The sequence below is a fragment of the Drosophila tropicalis genome, unplaced genomic scaffold, assembly GCF_018151085.1.
Source record: "Drosophila tropicalis isolate 14030-0801.00 unplaced genomic scaffold, ASM1815108v1 contig_845, whole genome shotgun sequence".
In the NCBI taxonomy this organism is placed as follows: domain Eukaryota; kingdom Metazoa; phylum Arthropoda; class Insecta; order Diptera; family Drosophilidae; genus Drosophila; species Drosophila tropicalis.
In genome coordinates, this window is record NW_027173338.1 from 6,682,481 (window position 1) to 6,702,508 (window position 20,028).

Genomic DNA, 20,028 nt, shown 5'->3' on the forward strand with positions numbered 1-20,028 from the left:
AAATGTCTCTTCAACAGATTCGAGTTAAATGTGAGTGTTGTCTCTTGACCAGAGGCAACACAAACACTTTAACCAAAAACCAAACAACAGCAAACAAAATTGTAAAATGTACAAAAGGTTTCTGTCCTCACATATTTTTGTGTATGTATGTGTTTTTAGAATTTACAATATTAGCAGGTGACGAACGAAAATGTCCAAAGATAAATTTAATTGAAGTCAGTTGGTCAGCTTATTTCGGAAAATATATTGCATTTTCCATTTAACTCAAACCAAAATTGTTGCATATTTCGAGTTCATGGTGTTTAATCTGTTGACTTCGGCCTGCCACCTGTCAGTTAGCTTTATTATTACAAATTTCTTTAAATTGATCTTTACTTTATACCAAATGATTTTAGGGAAACGGAGATGATGACTGTTCTCGCTTTACGATTGAAAAAAGGTTTAAAAACTTAAACTTATTACATTCTTTTTATACCCTTGCAAAAAGGGTATATTAATTTTGGTCAGAAGTGTGCAACGCATAGAACGAAGCATCTCCGACCATACAAAGTATATATATTCTTGATCAGCACGACGAGACGAGTTCAACTAGCCATGTCCGTCCGTCCGTCCGTTCGTCCGTCCGTCCGTCCGTCTGGATCAACGCAAACTCCTCCTAGACCGTAAGAGCTACAGAGCTGAAATTTTGCACCTAGGCTTGTATATACTGCAGGCGTTGTATATCTCGGATTCAGCCGGATCGGACCACTATATCATATAGCTCCCATACAAACCCCAAAGTCACGAACAGTGACTTTTCTCAATAACTTCGTTATTTTCTATGCTATTATCGTGAAACTTAATATTAGAGAGTTTACTATGCCTATAAGCGACTATGCCAAATTTGATCAAGATCGGGTGACTATATCATATAGCTCCCATAGGAACGATTGGTCGAAAACAGTGACTTTTGTAAATAACTTCGTTACTTTTAACGCGATTGCTTTTAAATTAAACATTTCTTAATTTAATATATATGTTAATGACTGTGCCGAATTTGATAAAGATCGGGTGACTATATCATATAGCTCCCATAGGAACGATCGGTGGAAAACAGTGACTTTGATCAATATCTTCGTTATTTCCTATGATTGTAGGCCATTCTTTCGCAAACATAAGCCTTTTTAGATAAAACGTTCTTCCACATTGATGGCTAATAGGTAAGGATAGAGTTACCAAAAAAGTTGCAAGGGTATACAAACTTTGACGCGGTCGAAGTTAGCCCCGGCCCTCTGGTTTTTAACTGAAATTTCGAATTTCCTCAATCCATAGCTTAAAACTAAATATGTTTAAATTTTGGAATGAAAACTGAATTATTTAATGTATTAAATTATTCATATAACAGCATTATTTACTCGGCGTCTCTTTTATCAAACAATGCAAATGCACGATCTGTTTTTCCACACGAACTCTTCAATGTGCAACGATGCGTATGAATGATAAAATTATCCATACATATATTATTATATACGTATGTACATATATAATAATAATAAAATGAAATTACGCGCTCCGTAAACTAAAAACCAAAGTTCATTAAACAAATGACAAAGCAAAAATGTATGAATGGAAAAATATGAAGAAAAAAAAAAAGAGGAAAAGCCAATGCCATAGAGAGAAGGACTGAAAAATCTCATGTCATAGTGATAATAAAATGCACGCACAATGTATAAGCATAGGGAATGCAATGAGTTTGACCTCAAAAGAGAAAATCTAAAAGAGTGTGTGAGAGAGAGAGAGAGAGAGAGAGGTTATGAGGAACGACTAAAGGGAGAGAGTAAGAGAAAGAGAGATAGAGCTGACACCATCCGGTTGGGCAATGCGGTCAACTTTAGTTATCTTGACTTATGCCAGGCCAACTGCAGCCTGGTTCTGTTGGAGAGCTGCTGGTGATTGTTCGCCCATTTGTATGCAACATTTTATTTATGAGCTTGACAATTTTATTATTGCATGCATGCCATGGTCCTCCATCCTCTTTCTCTCTCTCCCCCCGGCTGATTGCGCATTCAAGTGAATCCGTTTTTTGAGGTTGGCATAGAAAAATGAAAGGAATCCTTCCCTTCTTTTGGGCATATCTCTCCCCAGTGATAACCACAAAATTGCATTGTGGTCACACACTTGAAAAACCTAAGCCCTTTTGGTCGGCTTATACCTATTTTGCATACACATTGCGTGCCAGCCTGTCGGTGAGTGTGTATGTGTGTGGGTGTGTTTATGTAAGGATGCAGGATTAAAAACACAATACAACATCAACAGGATATGCAGGACACATGAAGTAAGCCCCTTTTTTCTCCTTCTCTCTGTCAAAACGTTTTGAATTGAGCCCACAATTTTCACACTTCTAACATAGGCGGCATTATGCTTTCATATTTAATATAAACATTTTTCAATATTTGTCTCCTGCAGAGATTAACTTTTGTGTATTTGGTTTTCTCCTTTTCGTCTCGCCTTAATTGGAAAATGTACGTTTCTCTTGTATTTCTTTTATTTTTGTGGTCTTCGATGTGATTTGTAATTAATACTAAATACATTATCGATTTTTTCTTCGAACAAACAAAACAGCGAACGTACTGAACCAGCTTGGTAACTCGGTTTATGTTTGTTTTTGTTGGTTGGTTAGATGGTTGGTTGTTTGGTTTAGTTGGTTGGTGATTCAGATAGACCATTAAGCTTAGTGCTACGCGTCACCCATCGCCCCTTTCTACAATATATCGACCAACTGTCGCAGTCCAGGCTTTTATGAGCGTTTAAATTAGTGCGTTGCCATTGTGTGGCAGTTATTGTGATGCCGCCTGCGTTTGCAACCCTTGTCCGAGGTATCCCTTATATCCCGCCACCTCTTCATGTGCTTCGTGCTTGGTGTCCACTTTCGTTACTAAGATTGTTTTATGGCCCAAAGGCTAGTTGGAGTTTATTAGCCGCCAACATGCAGGTAGGTAAGAGTTTTTTCCCCCTTGCTCTCTCTCTTTCCCTCTCTCTCTCTCTCTCTTTAAGTGTGTTCTCTCTTTGTGTGTGTGAGTGTGTTTGGGCATGTGGGCGTGGTTCAATTTGCGGGTAATTAAAACTAGGAACGTCCGTCAATGTGGCGCCTTTCACATGACTGAAATTTCATTTGGAATTGGAGTTTCCACTTTTCCCTCCTTTTAAATGGTCTAACTGACAGCGTCTAATTAGTCCTCCACTTTGATTGAATTTGAGAAGAAAGAGTTCAATTAATCAATTGGTTTGAAATTCAATTACAACTTTAAGAAATTTAATTTCGCAAATTCTCAACGAAAATATTAAGGTGTTGTTGGCAAAATCAATCGTATTTTTTATTCAGCTTGTCTATTATTTTCATTTGATGAGCGCTCATTTTTATGGCTTCCAACATCAATATCAACTGATACATCAACATTTGGAACAAACGGAACCGGGATTTTTGGAAGTTGAATGTTGAAACCACGAGCCACATCTGAATCCAAGATAGGATTACAGTTTGCAATCAGCAACATTGAAGCGATAATTAAGATCTGTAAAATTGCAAAATTTAAAAAATTGCTTGTTTGGTTTAGCTTTGACCTACCAGGATTTTCATTTTAACTTGTTTTCCAATATTTTAATAAACCTCTCAAGTCAGAGTAAGCTTTTCGGTTTTAATATACAAATGCGAAGAAACCGTTTCTTTTATAGCACAACGTAGTCTCATCAGTTAATTGAGATCAACCTCGGGTTCCGATGAAATTTCTTATCACACCCAGCGTCTGAATGTTTAGATAAGGTGAAAGTCATTGCCAATATAATATAATATGATCAACATATGGTTTCTTGTATACACTGAAAAATATAATGATGAGTAAGTTTGTTTAATTTAAACAAAACTTCAGAATTCAAAGAAATAATTTAATAATGAAACTCCAAAATTGGAGCAATGTTTTGAACTATTGCTTATAAAAATGAACAAGATCTTCTCAATCTTTTTATACCATACACCCATAGGGTGAAATGGTATATTCAAGTCGCCAAAATGTATGTAACAGGCAGAAGGAAGCTTCTCCGACCCTATAAAGTATATATATTCTTGATCAGGATCAACAGCCGAGTTGATCTAGCCATGTCCGTCTGTCCGTCCGTCCGTCCGTCCTATCCCCTGATGGGTATTTCTAAGTCGGTGCCTCAGTTTGTCTATCATATACCTGATAATTACTATCCCTCTCTTTTTCTCTTCCGCGTACAGTACATTTATTGATTCTGTAATGTTTACTCCCTTCAAGTCGCCTTTTGTTAATGTATTTATTTTTAGCTTTAAGAGATCTTTGATTGTTTCCGTCTTGTTGGGATGTTATCCAAGCAATGCCCTTGCCTTATTCCAAGTCAATACTTCCACAAATATTTTATCTGACTGATTAATTTGACGGCTTCACCTGTTTGATTTCCATGAAAAAAAAAAGATAATGCAAGACTGTCAGGTGTCTCATAGGTCAAACATCTCGATCGAAAAAAAAAAAAATTATTTTGCTTTTTAAGGCATTCTCCGTTTGAAAAGGTTTAACAACAAGTCGAATAAAATATGATTTTCTTAGCTCAAACTGGATTTCATAATACTTTTTCATTTCTAAATTGTGATTTCTAAGATTATCTTCAATTTTCACATGTTGCTCAGATTGTTATTTCTTGTTGACATTTCTGTTTGTTGTTGCTGCTGTTGCTGTTGTATGGTTTGCAAAAATATTTTTTCATTCAACAGATTTAGATAAAATTTACTATTATTAAGCTGACATTACAGCCAAAGGCAAAAGGACATGTTGTTGTCATAATAATATCAAACCAAATGGCACAAACTTGCAACAAAATTTCATTGTTCCAGGACGACAACTCGTTGTGCAGCGGATGCGGATGCATTGAACAGCCAGAGAGGGGGCAAGTAAGTGAGGGAGCTGTGTGTATGAGGAAGATAGAACAGCCAGTCAGCCATTTTGGTTCATGTTTATCGTTACAAGCAACAATATTAAAACGGATGCACAAAATGCAACTGCAGCAGGAGCAGCAGCAGCAACAGAAACAGGCTCTTCACAATGAGCGCTAAAAATGTCAGTGACATTTCAACAACGTTACCAGAACATCAGAACAGACAAAATGTAAGCCATGTTGTTGTCATCCACGTCATCGTCGTCGGTGTCGTTGCTGTTGCCGTTGTCTGGTCCCAGATAATTTTAAACTAGCATGCATAAATGTAGGTGGAGCAGTTTTAGTAGTCTATGTCTGGGCGCCTGCCTGATTAACTACCCAAGCGGCTTAGTATTTTAGATACTCATGCAGATAGATGACAAAGAAATAAATAGCAACAGACACAGGGGGAATTAGACTCTAGACAAGGTTTAATAGTTAAACAAACTTGAGGTTGAATGTGACAAACAATAAATTTATGCGATTTATTATTTTTATATTTGCATATTTTGATTTGGTCTCTAATCTGAAATTGACATCAGCATCTATTGTTCTTGCACTATATCAAAGCTTATTATAAACCAGTTAAAATACCTTTTAGCTGAAAATGAAATAAACATTTTTTGTTTATTAAATTTTAAGCAACTCATCAGTATGATTTTGAACATAGTTTTGAATCTAATTAACTTTTTAAGAGAAAAAGTCCACTGAAAGACTAAAAAGCAGCTAAAAAGGATCCAGTTAAAGGGTCTAGCAGCTTCTAAGCTTCTTATCAAATACGTTAGTATTCTATTCTAGTTAGATTCATTAAAACTCCATTTAATTGCTTAAATGCCAAGTAAACATTTCCACGATTCACACAGACTGCCAGCATTTACAACCGCAGTAATAAGACATACCTACATAATATTGTACGTATGTATATATGACTTTAATACCCCTTTTCAATAGCGGCTTCAACTAGAACTTGTGTTTGCACAAAGTATTTTAGTGGAAGGGCTTATTCAGTGAAAGTTGAAAAACCCATTTAAAAAAAAAAAGGCAAAAAACTAAACTAAGCGAAGCATTAATAATGAAGCCAGGCAACAAGAAATTCCACTTCATTCGCCGTTTACAGAAAAACTATTGAAAGCGATTGAGGCTGACTTAATACAAAGCTTAAACAGAAGTAAGACATCGTTGAAATTGAAATGCTCGCAATGATTTGCCCATTAAAAGCAACATTAAATGCGTTAAAAAATTCCGCAGATTCAGGACAAAGGTCAAGAAAAGGAGTGAGTCCGAGTTAATTAGCTATGCAAAAAGGAATTCCTACTCCTTCCATCGTTTTACTAGCACATGTTTCATTTCCGAAAAAGGTAACAACAACAAAAGTGAAAAAAAAAACAGTGAAAAGTGCAAAAAAAAAGAAGGAAGTTTATTATTATTTGCTACAGTTAACAGAAACCCGCATTGTGAATGTGGCGGAACCCCAATCTCCCTGCTCCTGCCCCGTTAAAGCCCCTACTAACCTTGTTCAAAAAGACAAAAGGCCACAATTTGTTGCTTTGTTGCTTCATGTTGCTTTCTTTTCTCCCCCTACAAACAAAAACTGTGAAGTTTCTTCTTTTTGTTCTGTTCTCCATTTTTTTTCGCTTTTGTTTTAATTTAAATGCAATGTACAAAAAGTAGGCGTGTCGGGCGACACCAACCCCTACACCCACCTCGAACCCCTTAAAACAGAAACTGCTGAATGCGCACATGAGAGAAAGAAAAATAAACTAAAGCATACTTACGGGCGCTTAATGAAGGAAACGGCATAAAAGCTGCCGTCTAAGTAGTTGAAGGAAGAAGGAAACACCAAAAGCAGCAAATAGCAAAAGCAAAAATGAGGAGAACAAACAACTGTTGGTAGAAATAGAAGGAACCAAGAGCAAATATTGTGAGAATTGACACCAGTTTCATCTGATGAAAGAATAGAAACGTAATTTTTCTTGAATGTGACGACGACGACGTCGCCGGTTTTTCTTTTTTCAGGGCGTTTTTAAGTAGAATTGAAGAGGGTGAGTAGAAACAAGATGAATGGCAAAAAGAAATGCTACTAATTTAGCATAAATAAGCACAACGAAACGAAAAATTAAATGAGAGTGGCTGCAATTTGTCATAGAATAAGGTGAAATGTTTTTGCGAAAGCGTTTCAATGGGACATTTTGCACCCAAATGAAAAGTAATTCTTCATAGAATAAGAGATCAAAAATTAAATTCAAGATATATTTCTTTTAAAAGTATATTCAAATATACAAATGAAATTACTTTCTTAATTGCAAAGAAATGTATATTAAAATGCTAGACAAATTACGGCTTAATTTTAGACTATCTGAATAATTTACATTTCTCAACCAAAATTGACTAAAAACGCTTTCAATTTTATTTTCTGCGTTTTTTTAGCCTTATTTGAAAATCATTTGTTACTAACAGAACATTTAAAAAAAAACATTTAAAAAAAAGTACAATAAAAATGTTTACTTTTGGTAACTAAGAAAAAGCGTTCTGCTGGATTCTTAAAAACAGTTAAGGTTGAGTTAATTTAAAAATTTCAATTCAATTAAGTTGCAAAATGTATCTCTATCTCTCTCTTTGTTGTTATTATTACTCATTACTCATTCAATGAGCAACCATTTTGCGCACAACCACGTTCGTTTTTCATACAAATAAAAGATAACAATAACAATCAGAAGAAACAAAATAAAAGTTTGTAACTTTTAAAATCGTTGAAAAAAAAAATTAAAAAGTAAAAAAAAAAGAAATTAATAAAAATCGAAAATATTTGCCTTGACTGGGGACCGAACCCCTAGTCTTTGTCTCAATAAAATAAAATCTCCCAAACCATATAAAAATATTCTCTTTTGATGTTTAGTGAGATGCTTTAATTACCCTCTATGAGTTTAATAAATAAATATTATGCAAAAAAAAAAAAAAATGAAACAAAAAAAATATTAAATATAATAAATAAAAAAAATTACTTTTCCTTTACTCCAGGTGGGACTCGAACCCACAATCCTCGGCTTAGGAGGCCGATGCCTTTCCATTAGGCCACTGGAGCTTTCAGTCGCATTGTGACAAAAGCCAAACAAGAGCCAAAGCAAGAAAATGACTTTAGTTTTCTCGTTATTTCGAGACGGAGAACCTAACGAGAGATAAAAATATATATTTATGCATTTATATTGCGATTTCTTTTACTTGTTTATAACAAAAAACAGCTATTACCACATTTAATTGCCATGTAAATTTCTCGTTTAGTGTAGCAAGCACACGCCTGGTATGAAATCAACAATTTTTTTCATGTATTTTATTTATTTAATATACGGAAAACAATCAAAATGGGAATGAATCAAAAATTTAGCCGAAGAAACAAAATTTTGAAAAGTTATTTTCAAGAATTTGAAAAATATACCAATTAGCTTAATTAGTTACAAAAAGTAAACTTACAATAAACATTTTAATTTCGTTTTGTTTTATAAATTATAATGAATAATATTTTAATTTGATCAAAAAACCTTTCTAGTGGGTTTTAAAGCAATTGTCATATAATTTTACAATTAAAAAAGTTTTTTGAAAATATTAATAATTTATTTAAGGAATAGCGTCAATTAATTAAATAAATAAATAAAAATATATAAATTCTATATTTTTTTATTTGTTTTTTTGATTTTATTAAACTCTATTCTCCCGCTATATGTGCAGAGGATATTTTTCTTCTAACGATTGACTTGATTTCTTATAAATATTGATTAAACTATAACAATTACTATTTAAAAATTTGCCCTCAAGTTTGTTGACTTATGTTAAATATGAAATGACCTCACTTATGTATGTGTATCCATCCATACATCCCAGCGACCCCCAGTCGATTCCATAGCAAAAGCAAACAAGATACAAAACACCGCAACAACCTCAAGGCAAAATGAACGCTATGCAAAACTATTAAACCGAAAGGGGCAAAAAAAAAACTAAGAAAATCAATAGTGCACTAGCCTTTTGGTATATGTATGTAAGTATGTATGTATGTATATGTAGGTATACCGATATGTATATACAATGTTGTTGTAGTCATTTAGCCGCAATTTCCAAGGTGATAAACTGCAGTTGGAAAAGTTTTGGGGCGTCATTTTAAGTCAGCTCACTCTTTCGCTCGACTGACTGAGTGACTTGTGTTCTTTTCCCTCCCGCCCTTTCCTTTATATTTTTATTTTTTGTTCTTTTATCGCAAAACTAAACACGTCACGTCACTGCGTCACTTGCAGTTTGCCATAGACCCTGGGATTGAAACGTACCTAAAGTATGGTATATAATGCAACATTTCAAGTGGGTGGACTTTTTGCAGTAGGTTTTTTTGTAGATTTTTTTTTTTTGCGTCATTTTCTTTTCTTCTCTCTTACTGTCTGGGCCAAGGCGCCACGCTTCATTGGTTCACTTTGGTTGGTTTGGGGGCAGGTAAATGGGCAGAACCATGAGTGCAGCAAGCACTATTACTCGTACTTACTGGCTGGGCCACGTGCTACCCGGCATTTGCTTATGTAATTGCCTCGAAAACTGTAAGAGACAGGATACCGTTAAGAGGGCATAGAAAAATGTGCAAAGAAAGGCAGAGAAAGTAAAAGAGAAACGCGAAAGAATTGTGAAAATATATAAAACTGCAATACGAAAGTAACGGCCCAACTGCTAAGCGGTTTATGTTTTGCACAACTCTCGAGATGTTTCAAAACAAAAAAAAAAAAAATGTGTTATCTATAATATTTATAAAAGTAGGCTTAACAACTTTAACTTAAGAAAGAATTTCACAACATTTCTTTCGGCTTTGAAAGCTGAAATTTTATAAAAATTTATATTTATAATCACATTTATATTGTTGAGTACAAGCAGACTATATTACAAATTAGTTCAAAGACAAAACCAAAAGAATAGATTTAAAATGTATTTTACTTGTAGTTACTAGTTAGTAAATGGACAACTCTACTTATTGGAAGCGGCTTTGTATATCTATCTTAGTAATTTAAAATTGGTTTTTTTAACTGTCAGTAACTTAAGTATAATACTATTTACATCGATGTTTATGTGGGTTTATCTCTGTAGTTCACACATAAAATTTTATATTTTATCCCACATCTTTGTTAGTCATAACATTTGCTTAGAATCTACAGATTTTTTTGAAAAAGATGGATCGTTCTTTATATCAAGACCGATCAAAAGGCATTCAACTTTCCTTGAGAGCTCCCAACAATTGCATTATCTTTGCTTTGCTTCTCACTCACTTCCACCTTTGTTGGAGGTGTCGAAAAAAAAAGAAGACCAAACTAAGAATTACGCCCCCAAACAAAATGGAAAATGGAAAAGTTTTTTTTTGCCCCGAGTGCTACACAAAATGTGAGATGTCTTGTGTCCATTCAAAGTGCATACTACTTCTTTTTAACTTCTTCTTGTCTGCGTTTTTTTTGCTTTTTTCTCTCGAGCAACATCTTGAAAAAGTTGTTGGCTACTTTTTCGGTTGCCTACTTTTTGGCGTATACTACGCCAAGCAATTCTTATCTGGCAAACCACGTACTCTTGGCACCATGGAAAAGTTTTCATTATTATCAGTGAAATACAATGTAAAATGTTTCACCTACTTCATTAATGATAACCAACGAGAGCTGCACCAAAAATAGTGCAGCTAAAACCTCTTTCGTGTCACTCAAGCACAACTGTACTTAACTTAAATATATTAGATACAATATATAATACAAATTATGCAACGATTTATTAACTAATTATTTTCTCTTTCTTTCTCTTTTCAGGTAAGTTTTCGCAACTTAAGCAGACAACTTGGCAATTTGTCTGACTACTCCTCTTGCCAGTTTAGGGACGGGTATGAGAAAAAAAAAGCGCTCAAAAAGCTTCCTCGATGAATCATAGTCATGTCACGGGTTCAAAGAAGCGAGAGAAACAAAACGAAAAAAAAAAATAAAAAACAAAAGCCGCTCAACAGCAGGCAAATCCATTAAAAAAAGAGAACTCAACTACAGCCACAAGAACTACAAACAACGACAGCTGCTGCTATGGCGCCCAGTTGTATGCAATTTTTTTTTTTTGCAGCTTTTAGTGCTATTTACTGGCATTTTTCCGAAGTGTTGTTGTTGGTTTTCTAGGTTTTTGCGCCTGCAGACTTTCGGCGACATTTCGGGCCGCCCAGCAAACGTTGAGGCCAATCAATGCCAAAAGTGCCCGAGACTACGAGTCACGTACAAGGCAAAGCTACGTATTTCGAAGGATTTGATGAAGAAAAAACCAACACCGCATTGTGTTCTCCTGCATGCTCTGTTTGTTTGTTTGTGTGCCTGTGTGCGTGTTATTGGAACAACAACACAAACAACAAGTGCAGTTCCGTTGGGGCGTGGCATTTGAAAATGAAATGCGGTTTCAGATGAAGAGAACTTCTGCTTTTCTTGTTGCTTCAGCTTAAGGTTTATACATTTGGTCTTATTGAACAAGCAATTGGGGAATACACTGTGAGAAACTGGTAGATTAATCGTTGGAAGACAGGAAATTTAAAGAATAATATTTAGCTTAATCACGTTATTAGCTTTATTTATGTTCCCTGTTAGGGCAGTAGCTTAACTAGAAAGGAAATTGAGTTGTCTGTCTAATAAATCAATATTAGTTAAATTTATCTTTGGCTGGTGATAAGTCAAAATGAGGCAAACATCAAAATAAACTTAAAAAACTAAAATTTAAACATGGGTTAATGTTGTGAACCAGATAAAGAGTGATCTGGTTCTTATATTTTGATCGAAACAAAGTTCGGATGAATTAGACATACCGAGATAAGGTTACCTAGTTCGTTAGACCTAGTTTTGTTGTAAAGCAATGTGTTATCGTTGTATTGAACAATTCGACAAGTTAGCACTTCTAAAAGAGTGTACAAAGAAATTATTTATAATAAATTATAAAGACAAAAGCTAGTGATTTAAAAAAAAAAAAAAAAAAACAAAAGCCGATTCGATATACTGATGTTCGTCTGTTAAAATCAATCTCACTTTTAAAATGCAACTTGGAATTTAAGCATTTACTTACTTCAAAGGATAAATATTTCATAGACAGATTTGAGAAGAACCCATACTTTTTAAACACGAAACATAATTCTACTAAAATGTAGATTTAAACAATTAAATTATTCTCAAAACCAAAAATATAAAAAAACGTGCATAGTATTTCAAATTTGGCTCTACGACTCAGTTACTTATTTAATTTCCTCTTTTTTGGCTGCCTAAAACCACTCAAAATTTGCAATTCACTCAATAGTCCACTGACTCATCAGCTGTTATTCCAACTCAGCTGACTGCTACTACTCGTCCGGCCCCAAACCCACTGAAAAAGAAAGAAATGGAAGCAATTAAGCCCCTTTGGAGGGGGTCGGGGCAGATCAGGCAGACGACTGTCGCCCTGGTCCGTACAACAACAACAACAGCAGCAGCAACAACAAGGAGTAGCAAAGGATTTGGCATAAAAAAAACGGGCCAAAAACTATGCTGCACGACAAAAATTAAAAAGTACATTTCGCTCGAACAACATGCAGGGTAGACCAGACCCAAAGGGACCCAAGGATCTCATATGTATGTGTATGTGTGTGTGTGTCGCATTTGTTTGTCGTTTGCCGTTGGCAGACTCTTTTTTTTAGTCACTCAGTCATTCATTCAGTCAGTTCAGTTGGTTAGCGAATTTCTGCGCGTCAACAGCTTTCCGTAAAGTCCAATAGCCAAAGGAAGAAACAAAAAAAAAAATAAAAAATAAAGGAATCTGTATCGCAATGGTGGCCATCAATTTGAATTTGAATTGTAAGTAAGCCAAACGAGACACTTATGTGACATTTAACGCCGACAGCTTTTTACTCCTGCTCCTGTTTGCCTTTTACCCCAAGCAAAATGAGGCCCTCGAGATGAAAAACTTTACCCTTAGAGTTAAAATTTGCTCTTTCCACTTTTCCACATATATCATCGTCTGCTTGGTGAAATTTTTCGCCTGACAACCCCATTTTCAACGAATAAGTTTCCAAAAATTGTTTGTTAATTTCATTTTGCAGTGGATGGTTGAAAAATTTGTTTGTTAATTGAACACACTTGTCAACTGCTAAATGAGAGAGAGAGAGAGACAGATAGAGAAAGAGACAAGAAGATGGTGTCAAAAAGTTACATGTTTCTAAGAGGGCTACGCCCTTTGCCCCCTTATAGACACGCACCCACAAGGTTCAATTAACATTTCTCTTGGAAAAATAATTGAATTAAATGCAAATTAAAATGCTTTTATGAATATTAAGTAACGCATATGCAAAAGGCACTTTTGTATAAATATTTCATTTCATATATAGAGTTAACTTTGCATACTTTCCGGCTGAGTGTGATAATTATTGTAATCACCATATTTTGCCCACTTCTACAAAAACTTTTAAAATTCTGCAAATGGAAGTTTGAAGTAATTTTCCAAGACACATGCACTCGTCATCATTATGATCATTTTCAAACATCATGATGATGAAGCAAAAGTTGTTTGCCTTCATTTTCTGTTACAAAATAAAATGCATTTCTATAATGGACTTTTGTTATTCAACATTTTCATTTAAAATTTTGCAAAAACTTCACTTTGAAATATACACAAACCAAAGAAGCCAACCAAAAGTTAAATAATAAAAGCATTCAAAATGAAGCGCATTTAAAATTTTACTTCATCTAAGAATAAGATTAAGTTCTTGCATAAAATTTAATTTGACCAAGCAGTAATCAACAAAAAGTATTTGTAATTCAACAAATGGGCAAGATAAATTAAATGGAAATGTTTAATCAATGGAAAGAGCTTGAGGGAACTAAAAAAAAGTTGACTGTTCGCCACAGTAGTGGCTATTTTCTCTATAGTGTTATACTAGTATCTAAAAAGTGTTTTTGTTGCAAAGTTCATGGAGATAATTACTTAAATTACTGCAAAATATGTACAGCAAACATTTTCAACCATAAAATATACACCAAATTGAATAATAATAAGGTACAAGCAAAGTGCTTGGTAGACATATTTTCAGTTTGCAACAATCGGCCTTCGGATCAATATCTTTAGATTCAGCAAAGAAATATTTAAAAAGTCGACTCGAATTATGGCTACAATTACCACCAAGGCGATCAATTTTGAAGCCCAAAAATTGAACACCCCAAAAATTACGAAAACGCAGACAAAGTAATTAAATCCTTTAAGACTCGACCTCTCATTATTTTTGTGTATGTAAACTCAAAAATCACTGAACATGACTTTATTTTGAGTTGAAGTGTGTGAGAGTGTGTGTGTGTGTGTGTGTGTGAGTGTGTTTGAGGGATGGTCCTTTGACATTTTTGCAATGTCAGCAGACAAAACGTAGGTACGCCCCCTCATCACTTAGCCTGTTCTCCCAGTCAATCTTTCTCTCTCACTCTTCTGGCCAAATTGCTTCCTTTTACTGTCATATGCAGCACTTTCAAGAGGCCACCCTTTGTGTGTCAGTAAATTAATGTAAATCATATCGTTTCAATTAAAATCATTTGAGAATTAATAGGAAATTTGCATCAAGAATGAAGCAAAGTAAGTGGGGGTGCCTAGTATAATAGAGTGTGGCCTTCTTTATTACATTTAGCACAAAATTGTTGGCCAGGATTTTTAATTAAAAGCGTGAAATGTCAACGGCTCTTAGCCAAAACACATATAAAAACCATAAAATGCAAGTTGGCAAAACTCTAGCAGAAAGCTAAAAAACACAGTTGAACAAAAAAAATGAGCAAAATATTTTAATTGAGGTCAACTTTGTGTGTGTGTGTGTGTGTAGATGCATTTTACGCTGCTTTAAATTTGTATAATGATGCTTATTATGTTAATGAGAGTTTTTAGTTAGTTTTTCCATGGTTGTATTAGTGGGCATATGGGAGAAAGGAATGAAGCAAACATCAGAGTAAAAGGTAAGGGGGGAATATAGAGTTAACAAGACCCCGCGGGGTTTCATATATTCACCCACACACACATCCACACACAGACACTTACTAGAATCATTCACACACTTTTGTGTATAATGTGCTAACCACATGGGCATATAAAAGAGAGAAAGTTATTTGACTATATGTATGTACATACATATGTAGGGGGTATATAAAATCGTTTGATTTGCTCACAAATTTGCACGAAGACCCCTGTTGATTTTGAACTAGCTACAGCGATAAATGCTTAGCTACATTTATTTATAAAGAATTTGAATGCTTAAATAACTTTAGTCTACTAGTGAATTAGAAAATTTAGCATTATAGACTAATAATAGTATAGAGTTTGAACTATTTTCTGTAAGAGATTTCTAACGATGATTTATAGTTCTATGCTACATTGTTTATTGAAACAATCACATTATAATATATACTATTTTTAAGTGATTTTAGTATTTTTAAATAAATTGGCATTAAAATCAAGGCATTGGGACTAGAGAAGGATACTGGTCTAATTTTAAAGGCACGGGAAATATAGAATGAGAAATCTATCTATGATTTCCTTTGAAATACAAATATCTAATTTATAAAAAGGAATTTTCCCTTTATGTATACACATAAAGCACAATAGATAGATATGTAGATAATAAAACTTGTTTGTAAATTTCGGGCCTTTCGTGCTTTAGATTGAAGCTTGATGTTTTTATGACAAACGCCACCCCCATGGGCCACAACATGCGGCAACTCCCATTGCCATAGATTCTAAAGAACTTCCATAGCTCGACTCGTCGATCGAGGTAACACTCTAACCTCGATCGACTCTAGAGACATATTCTTTAGAATCAACCAAAGGCTTTTTACCTGCCTTCCAAAGGAAAGCTCTTCTTTTTTGCCCAAAATAAACAAACATTTTGTATATACAATTTACATTTTACATTCAATCAATAAGATTCTCATTAATTATGCGTAGATTTATTCCAACGAGTAGGCCTCGCCTTCCAAAATATTGCTTCCCGTTCAGCATAGACTTTTATGAAATCATTTTTAATTCAACATCGGTTCCGGCGACATCGTATTTTTTCATCAAGAATTTTTACTGATAAAAACAAAAAATTATATCAAAAATACAAACCTTTTTTTTTGGGAATTAAAGAATTTTTATTAAATCCAGCATCAAATAAGAAAAACAAAGTCCACTATTTTGGGGCTTAGTGAATAAATCGAAAGTTATCGGTACAAAATAAAGAAGAAGACAAATTATCGAAAATCACCTCGTCGGCAACGCTGCTTTTGTCAACTCTTTTTTTTGTCGCGTTTCGTCCCGTCTGGTATCAGACGGAAAACTTCCACCGCAAACCAACGCGAAAATAATAGAAGAAGGTAAATTGAAATTCGACTGAATTTTGGTCAGAAATTGGAGTAAGTTCAGTAAACTAAATGCATGACTCAGGCAAAGGAAAGATCGAAAGAAGTAAACACATGTTTAATATTTACTTTAGAGAAGGGCAGAGTTGCGACAAATAAACAAATGGTTAAAGTGTTTGTTGCACTTGACCATGTGTTTTTACAAAAAAAATTCTCAATGAAAATCGAGATTGATTTGTAGTTTAATTTCCAACGATCTTTGTTTTGCCCAAGTCGCTTACTGTGCAGAAATCTTATTAATCCCGCACGCCCCGTCCTAGTTAAATGGCTAACTCTACGCTGATGCAAGTTCCACCTGAGCGTCATTATGGCCACCTTTGCCTCAACTGCAATGCCGTAGATTTTCCAGGACGTCGCTATGCCTGTTGGATTTGTCTGGACTATCAACTTTGTGGCCCTTGCTATGATGCTAATCGTACGCCTCATTCGCCGCATCATAGATACTATCATCCGTTGGATGTTCATTACACTTTGAGCGAGTATCGCCTTTATTTCGGAAACGAACCATATTCGCCAGAAAATATACCACAGAGCTACAAATGTGGCATTTGTTATGAACATGGTTATGGTAGCGCGGAAGAGTTGTACTATCATTTGCATTCTATTCATTCCGAGCATGTGGACTATGAGGACTATTCTGGTATTCTAATCCAGCGCCGTGCAATTGAGGCATCTGTGAATGATATGTTAAACCCACCAAGGGGTGGAGGAGAAACGGAAAATGGTTTCCGCTGTTCAATAGTTGATGTAACAGAGGCGCCGCAGATGATACAGGAGGTTCCACCAGAGGTGCCTCCCTTGATGGTTGGTACATCCAGTACTGAGGATTCAGCACGAAGTCAGCCAAGTGACTTATCCACCGCCGACAGAGATGTCCCACGATTTTATCTTGAAATTGTACCAATTGCTTTGGATATTGAAAATCAGTATCGAGTGCTAGGCAAACAGACTGTGAAATTAATTGAAGAATTGGACTTGTTTAATCCGGGAGAACCGGAATACATTAAACGCTCATTGCACGTTCTGATGAAGGCCCGCGGACTGCGTCGTCAATTGCAGAAATTACCCTTGGATCGTACGTCGGTAATTGGAATGCAGGCAGCTAGTACTGAATCATTTCTAAGTATTGTTGAGAATGAGGTTACCGAAAATTTTACACGTCAACGTCAATTACAAAATCGTCAGCAAAATCAGGAATCTACGACGAATCCACGTCCAGGTGAATCGACTTCTGCTCTTTGTCGTCGCGGTGGCTTAGCACCAGGATCAGTGGCTGCAGCGGCAGCCACAACATTGGCCGTTGCTGCGGCAAGTGAGGCTGCCGCAAATGATATTACGATTGGCGGGCCGATACGTCGTCATTTAAACACATTGCTGAATTTACCAGCCCTTGAGCCACCGTACGGTGGTGTCAGACGTCAGCGACGTTCTAATGGTGCTGGTGGTCCACCACCGCCACCGCCGTTTTCCATGCCCCGTAGAAATCGTGACAATAACCAACGTAACAACAACACGAGAGTCACTTTGGCGGAGCTTTTTCCAAATGCTGGCCTAAGACCATCTACTTTATCCCTTATTAACAATATGCCGCCATTGAGGAACATCACACAAGTGGCTCCGAGGCCAAAACCAGAACCTAATAAGACACCTGTTCGCTTTATGAATTTGGTCAATGAGATTGTGGGCAAAAATGAAACTCGTACATCTTTATACAAGAAGTCTAAAGATAAACCACTGGAACCAATTAAAGTCGATCATTTGCCAAGCGAACATCAATATGGTTTCCTATTGGCAAAACTTAAACCAGAAAATCGCAATCCATCGGAATTGATGAAGCTGTCCAATCAGGGAAATTTTATTGAAGCCGTTCTATGCTCCATGTTGGCAGATGGAAAACTCGCTGAATTGCCCCACGAGATAAAGCCAATCGATAACAATTTTGAGAATCAATCCACTTTAGATGAGAGTCCTTTCAAATCCGAAATCAATGAGCAATCATTGATCAATAGTTCTGACATGAACAACGATTTTATGTTTCGTTTCTACAATGCTCTAAACAATTACAAGGAATGGCAAAAAGATTTTCAGAATCAACTTGCTGCAGAGAATACTAAAGAAGCTGAACCAGCTCCAAACCCAGCTCATAATGGAATGAACATTCAGTTGCCTTCGATCATCAGTGACCAATCTACTGATGAACTTGATATACCGCCAATTTTTATCTATGATTCAGGAGATGAAGTGGAAAACGACAACGATAATGAGGGAGATGAGCAGCAGGACGACGGTAATACTGATCAAAATAATCAATCATCCGTTTTTAATGTTTCATTAAACGAGTCCTTAGAAGTCGTAGATGAGGAAGGGGCCGAAGGCGAAGAGGAAACTAACGAAAGCACAGGAGAAGGCGAATGGGAGGATTATGAAGATAATGAATCTGATCTATCGGATGGCGCCTTTGGTGACATCGAGTCACTTGATCCTGCTTACACTTATTGATATCTTTTCAACACACAACAAAAAAAATATATATATATCTGTAAAATACGAATTTATGTGTGATAATAATAACTCGTTTTATAAAATGGGAAACAAATTTTAATTATTTAGGAAAAATAGAAACAATTTTCATAACGTTTATTATGCACAATTTCTTATCAATTCTTTAAAACTTTATAAACAATCGTTTCTATTAATTCTTAGTAATTTTTTTTTGTTTTGGTCTCATGAGTTATATAAAACTAAATATTCAAATACAGAAATATTTACTTATGACTTAGTCCTGATAGTTTTTTTTTTTTATTATTATCCTGGTGCTATGGGCTTATGAGATTTAACTGGGGTAAACATTATATAATAAATATCAAAGAAGCTAACTTCGACTGTGCCGAAGTTAATATACCCTTGCAGCCAAGGGGCCATAATATTTTTACATGTTCCAAAACTCTTTTTCTGTAACTCCATTCAACACTGCACAGACAAAACATTCCACATACCATATACATACATTTCTTTTTTTTCCCCATGCTGCATGCTGCGATTGGCACGCACACACATACAGTTTATGTAGCGTTGCGTCTATGTCTGTATGCGTGTGCTCAGCTGCTTTGTGGCAATGACGTAGTAGGCTGGCTGCAGCGCTGTCGATTTCTATTGACTGTAACTTGTGTTCTATTTATCCGATCTGTTTGAAATTTTGCGATCTGAAGTTTTATATCCAAAACTTTCATATAAGTGAATTTCATAGAGATACTAAAAATTGTTCATCTATGTTTCTTCCATAACTATATGATATAGTGGTCCGATCCTGACAATTTTCATACTTTATCGGCTTCGAGCTATAAGTAGCTTAAATATTAAGTTTCATCCGGAAAGCTCTTAAGATGGCGGCGTGAAGTTGATTTGCACAGACGGACGAACATGGCTGTATGACTTTTGATCATCAAAATTCTAGAACTTGTTCTAAATGCCTGCAGATTGAAAGGTCTCAGTGCGATGGACAAGTATTGTCATTATTCTTGTTTGAAACAAATCTTTTTAGTGTTTTGAAAACAATTAATAAACTTCTTGAATTGCATTGTCAAGTTATCGATTAATTAGTGAAAATCTTCTACTTCGATTCTTTCTCTCAATCAAGTTG

General features: G+C 35.3%; 2 protein-coding genes and 1 non-coding gene across 7 annotated transcripts in view; 2 read left to right on the plus strand and 1 right to left on the minus strand.

The window, feature by feature from the left end:
• The window catches only part of stai (stathmin), an 82,952-nt gene that overhangs the window by 57,030 nt on the left and 5,894 nt on the right, over positions 1-20,028 (plus strand). The gene's annotated exons all lie outside the window — the stretch shown is intronic.
• On the minus strand, positions 7,976-8,047 carry TRNAR-CCU (transfer RNA arginine (anticodon CCU)). The gene has a single exon. It is a non-coding gene; the product is annotated as a tRNA-Arg (tRNA).
• On the plus strand, positions 16,011-18,991 carry LOC137580887 (uncharacterized). 3 transcript variants are annotated; one of them, XM_068295027.1, is made up of 3 exons: positions 16,011-16,382; positions 16,649-18,675; positions 18,736-18,989. In XM_068295027.1, the coding sequence occupies exons 2-3, from the start codon at positions 16,653-16,655 to the stop codon at positions 18,885-18,887; spliced, it is 2,175 nt and encodes a 724-aa protein (XP_068151128.1). In that variant the 5' UTR covers positions 16,011-16,382; positions 16,649-16,652; the 3' UTR covers positions 18,888-18,989. The 3 variants fall into 3 exon arrangements, with proteins under 3 accessions (XP_068151128.1, XP_068151127.1, XP_068151126.1); XM_068295026.1 differs by having other exon boundaries at positions 16,011-16,343; positions 16,649-18,991; XM_068295025.1 differs by having other exon boundaries at positions 16,649-18,990.

Excerpts from the sequence above, each read along its gene's own strand:
- LOC137580887 (XM_068295026.1), top strand. The coding sequence starts at position 16,653 with ATGGCTAACTCTACGCTGATGCAAGTTCCACCTGAGCGTCATTATGGC.